General features: G+C 38.4%; 1 protein-coding gene across 1 annotated transcript; it reads right to left on the bottom strand.

Moving 5' to 3' along the window:
• Nucleotides 1-1,003: 1,003 nt before the first annotated feature.
• Nucleotides 1,004-5,358, bottom strand: LOC104955010 (transcription initiation factor TFIID subunit 4B-like; the record flags this gene model as incomplete). Its single annotated transcript, XM_010782236.1, has 6 exons — nucleotides 1,004-1,134; nucleotides 2,064-2,224; nucleotides 2,326-2,404; nucleotides 3,444-3,552; nucleotides 4,724-4,921; nucleotides 5,269-5,358. Coding segments are annotated over 6 exons (768 nt in total), but the record flags the coding sequence as incomplete, so codon positions are not given.
• Between the last annotated feature and the right edge of the window lie 176 nt (nucleotides 5,359-5,534).

The following is a 5,534-nucleotide window of genomic DNA, read 5'->3' as shown; positions in this document are numbered from 1 at the left end:
CATGTGGAAACTAACAATGAAGACAATAAAGATGAATACTTGATTCAAAAATACATATATTATTAGATTAACTAAACACATTTTGAACAAAATTAAAATTGCTTTTTATTTATATTAAATAAATAATATTTCACATCAAAATAAACCAGTGTTTTAACAAATCGTATTAAATAATGTGATAACAGAACTGTGAACAGAATAGCTGAAACTTTACAAAATAAATAACTCAGTTACCTCTAATCATTAACCCATGTTTGTATAATGTTTGTTAACTCTGTGTGTTGCTGCTAGCATACATAACACCTGACGTGGAAACGTTACTCGTGGACGGGGCTACAGAGCTATGAAAGACAGTCGAACCCGGTGCATTCCTCCGTCTGAATGTGGTGCACTTTTGCTAAATGTTTAGACAAATTGCTCGTGTGACCGCCCTTACATGCTAAACTCTTATTGCACTTTTGGCAACGAGCATTGTCCACATCGAGACGGGTAAAGTTGAACCACACCTCGGAGCGCGTTCTCTCCGCCATCTCCTCAGTGTGTTGCTGCATGTAGGAGCTGCGTGTGTGTAAACTGCCCCGCCCCCTCGCACACAGACGGGAGAGAGAGATCTCGTCTGATCGAAAATACATCATAGACGCATTTATTTGTCTTTTTGCATATTAGAAACGAGTTGGCGACACTAAGACTGTGATATAATGTTTTTGTAGCAATAATACATGACGTATTTTTTTTTAAATGTCTCCAGTACCGATAAAAAGACCAATAACGTTGGATCTTAACGGCGCGTAAAACACACGTGATGATGTCACCAACGAATCGACGACTAAATTAGTGGCAACTAATTTGGTAATCGATTTTAATCGATTAAGTCGATCAGTTGTTGCACCCATAATACACACATATATATATATCGTATATATATATATTTCAACATATTTATTGTTGTGTTAACAGGGATAAATCACTTCTTTAAATAGCAGTTTAATTCACATGGCTGTACCTTCAGGGCTGCCTTGCGGTGGTCTGCCATCACGGTGAGCTTCTCCAGCAGCCCCCGCAGAAACTCCAGTGTGGCATGAGACACCAGAGCCCCCACCTCCAGACCCACCTCCGTCAGCCCCAGACCCTGACCTGACGCAGCACACAACAAGAGGCAGAGACACATCATAGCAGGGGGGTGACAATCATCCAGCCCACAGGATGGATTTTCAAAGTGTGAAAATGACAGAGAAGACATTAACTGCATTTTTCACAACTCCAATGTATTTTGTATGTACACATTTTAAACATTTACAAGGCAGGGGGATAACTTAACGTTCTTCCCTAATAGTTCCCACTTTAGTTTGTATGGTGGTGTGTCAGTTCAGGGGGTCACGATTGCTACACAGATGTGGAAAGGGATGTACAATAAGTCGTTTTGATTCTAAAGGGAACATTTGTATTGTTCAGTTCCAGATAATGTGTTTAGATACACTGTGATCTGTAAGTTTGAATGCATATGTGAAGTCATTGAAATTGCACTCATTTTCTTAAGAAATGTCAGGTTGTTCATATTGTTTTTTTAAAAGATAGTTAATTAAATGTGAACATATGCAGAAAGTACATCTTAGCAATAAAATAAGAGAAGGAGTTGTCGTTATTTATAGGTTATTATGATATGATTGTACTGGTCCAGCCCACTTGAGATCAAATTTGGCCACTGAACTAAAAAGAGTTCGACACCCCCAGCATTATAACTAAACTTGTAAGGAAAATGGTTAAAAACACAAAATGTTAGCTTAAACAACAATATTTAGTGTTAAAAATGGTTAATTATTAATAGGCATTGCACAATTGTATTATGTATTTGACCACACAGACTTACGGAGCATTGTTTTATTATCACTGTTCTAGCAAAGTGATTGTTTTGAAAGGAATGCTCACGTTCATATTGATGTATTTTAATAAATGTTAACTTGGCCCATTACGTGACTATTTATGTTGGGGGGTCATGACAGAAAAAGTTTGAGAACCACTGCTCTAATATTAAAGGAATGTTTGGGTAGTCTGAGCTCCTGTACCTGTGCGCAGGATGCGGCTGAGCAGTGGTGGGGGGGACAGGAAGGGCTGGTCCTGGCAGGACTGCACCACGGAGCCCACCACTGAGATCAGGATCTGAGCGTTCTCCTCCCGCAGGTTCACTCCCGCCATGGAGGCCACGTCATTGATGTCATCATCTTCTCTGGGACGCACAGGAACAGACGCACGTGCACACAGACACATTAGATGAAGGGAAATGGCCAATTTGAAATCCTTTAAACCAAAGATGTATCAATGTATTACTTGTAAGATCCTGAGCTGTCCTTGAAAGCAAACTTGGTGGGACGATCCTGAATGAAGGGCCGCTTCAGTGTAAATGTTCCTGAAAAAACAGCCATAACAAATTCATGTGGAAGGTAGCATTTCAGTCTGTGTTCAAGCTGGTTGACTATCAACTTCACTTTGCTTCTTTTTTTAGGAAACAAACACTCATTTCAGAAATGTGAGTTTGGTCAATTCCGTGACTGCTTGCCACTTTGAAGGGTCAAATATCCTCTCCACTTGGTTGTCTATATTTGGATAATGAAATCTCATCAGGGGGCTTTTGCAATCTACACCTGGCATCATTACTATCTTGGTATCATGATTTGGACAGAATAGGGATTCAATCTCAATATGCAAATGGGATAACACTAGCTGAGTCTAGCTTAGACTAGCTGAGACTAGCTGAGTCTAGCTGAGTCTAGCTGAGACTAGCTGAGTCTAGCTGAGATGATTGTGGGAAGTGGACAACTGCATCCAATATTTCTGGAAGTTATTCATAGTAATAGATAGAAAGTGAATGTTATGAATGAACATTTGAACTTTTTGGTTTGTGATAATAATGATAAGGTTAAATGGAACTTTGTTCAAGTTTAGTTGCCCAGAATTTTTAAGAGCCAATAATGTTTCAATGTCTAAAATGGAATATTCAAAACCTTTTATACATTATATTTACATAACCTTAACTGGAAAGCTTGCAGAAGCTAAAGTTTCTATTATTTTAAAACTCAGGCACTGAACCATGCCCCCACACGCCCCAGGGAACTTGAGTAACTGTGATTGGAAGATATAAATAATATAAACTGTTCCCCAACCCTACTCTGTGTAGAGTTACATCCCCATTACAGATCTTAATACCAGGTGGACATAAGATGTTTTACAAAGAACATTCAGCCAGTGATGTTGGTCAGCTAATCACATTTCATTAAATCCTATACACACAGAAAACTGTCCATTTTAATGTGATAACTAATTACATTTCCTCTCTGTCAGACTGTATGCCTTTACCATGACCATTTGGCTGATCTGAAGGTTAAGAATTGGCAAGAATGACAATCAATTTGTGACATTCCCACAGATCCCCCTCCCCTCACTGTTACCTGTGAAGTTTCTGGGGCTGGGTTTGCTGATCTTAGACATGTCAATTCTGGGCTGAGCAAAAGTCACCAACCCAGATGTCAGAGTCACGGCTCGAGGTTGCTGGGTAACCTGCAATTCAAGGAAATTCATTAAGATGAGAGTTAGTGTCCCAGAGGGAGACGTGTTTCATAGCCAGCACAGAAACAATATTTCATTTGGACTATGTGCCGATAACGCTCTGATCCGATATTATTGTCCTACATAATACAGCTGCACGGTGCAAACTCTTAACTGCATTACCATCATTAAAATAAGGGGTGTACTGATTGTAGGGCTGTCCCGAATACAATTTTTCGGGCTCCGGATATTCGGTAGTAATCAGCAGCAAATATTCGGATATTCGGCCAGCGCGCGGGGGCGGGCGTAGTAATCTGCAGCGAACCGCTTCAGCACGTGTATTTCGGTTTATTCGCGGCACTCATTTTGTTATTCTACAGTATTGTTGTTATATAGTTATTTGTTAATGTAAATAACCCAATTTGTGTTCTTTGAAATGTAAAAGGATATTGCATTGTGTTTGTTACTTTCGTTGCAGTTGTATATGTCTTAAGTGTAATTTGGCTTGGCTTCCTATTTATGGACATGCTTTTATTTTGAAGGAGAGTTAGCGCTGTTGACAGGAAGTTGTTGTTGCTATGGAAACAACGTGACAGAGATTAACGGAGAAAAAGTAATATCTACATATAAAGACGAAGAAAGTAAACAATAACGTTTATGGTTAAGTGTTAGCACCCCCTGAAGAGGCACAAGCTCTTACGTTGATATTGGAGATTTCAATAAATTCAATAAAAAAAGAAGGAAAAAAAAGAAAAAAGAATATCCAAATAACGAAATTGAAACCCGAATAGTACTCCAATGAACAAATATTCGGGTATAGCCCTAACTGATAGCAGATCTTTCAGGCGATAGAGATGTGTAGAATAACAGTTTGGCCAATGCTGATCATTATGTTCATTTTTCACCCTTTTGGAAACAAATATATCTTCATTAAAGAAATGTTTTAAGCCCTTTATCAAACTTTGAATAGGAACACAATTCTAAAAAATTGCTTTTACCATAGCTTCTTAAGGCTGCTTTACAATTAACTACGCAATGAAAATGTTATAAGTACCAATAGTAAGTGGTTAAGTTTGACTTTTTTGTTGTACGTCATAATCTATCATTATTATCCCTAATTATTATTGAGAATGCTGTTATTCTTTTTCAAATGTACACTGCTCACCATATTTCATGTGTTTACCTTCAGGCTGGTACTGAGGCTGTTTGCTGTGACAGTGCTGTTCTGCTTCATGGTGGTCAGCAGAGTGTTGTTGTTGTTGTTGATGTTGTTGTTATTAGTGTTGCTGTTGTTGTTGTTGTTGCTGCGGACAGGAGTTGAAGCCTGTTGGATAAACAGCTGCGGGTCTGCAGTGAGGCGACGAACTGCAGGAAGACTTTTCTAGTAGAAATCACAACAAGAAAATAAGTCATGTCATCAGCCAAATTCCATTTTGACACCAGAATGCTTATTTAATTGTTTATATGAAGACTTAACTTGGAGTTCAAATTACATTTGATTCACCAAACAATGGGTAGAGCTCAGGTAAAACTAGTTGGTAAAGTTAAATGGAAAAGCAGAAGGTGATAGCCTGACAACAATCCAGTTTCATCTTTTTAAATCAAGTTACTTATATAATTAAAATACATAAGTAGAAGGTTGATGTGATCGGTTTGTCATTTGAACTAATGAAAGGCATTATTAAGGTTAGCCAAAAATGAAAAGCTTCCAGCTGAATCTCTGCTCACCTTGAGAAAAGGCACCAAGCAGGACTGTGGAGTCGACTTCAGCTCTCGATAGAGCTGCTCTGTGAACTCCTCTGCTTCCAGCTTCCCCTCCTGCACGATAGAAAAAAAGGAAACATATTATTGTCAGGTATTGAAATGCTTTTCCAGCCTAAATGGACATCTTTTAATATAATTTACACATATCAAATCAAGTTTTATTTATATAGCACATTTATAAACGATTTTTGGTCGAGCCAAAGTGCTGTACATATAATAAAAATAGCCTA

This window comes from Notothenia coriiceps, unplaced genomic scaffold, assembly GCF_000735185.1.
Source record: "Notothenia coriiceps isolate Sejong01 unplaced genomic scaffold, NC01 NC01_scaffold00024434, whole genome shotgun sequence".
Taxonomy (NCBI): domain Eukaryota; kingdom Metazoa; phylum Chordata; class Actinopteri; order Perciformes; family Nototheniidae; genus Notothenia; species Notothenia coriiceps.
Note: the sequence above shows the minus strand (reverse complement) of the source record. Positions and strands in the feature narration are given on the sequence as shown.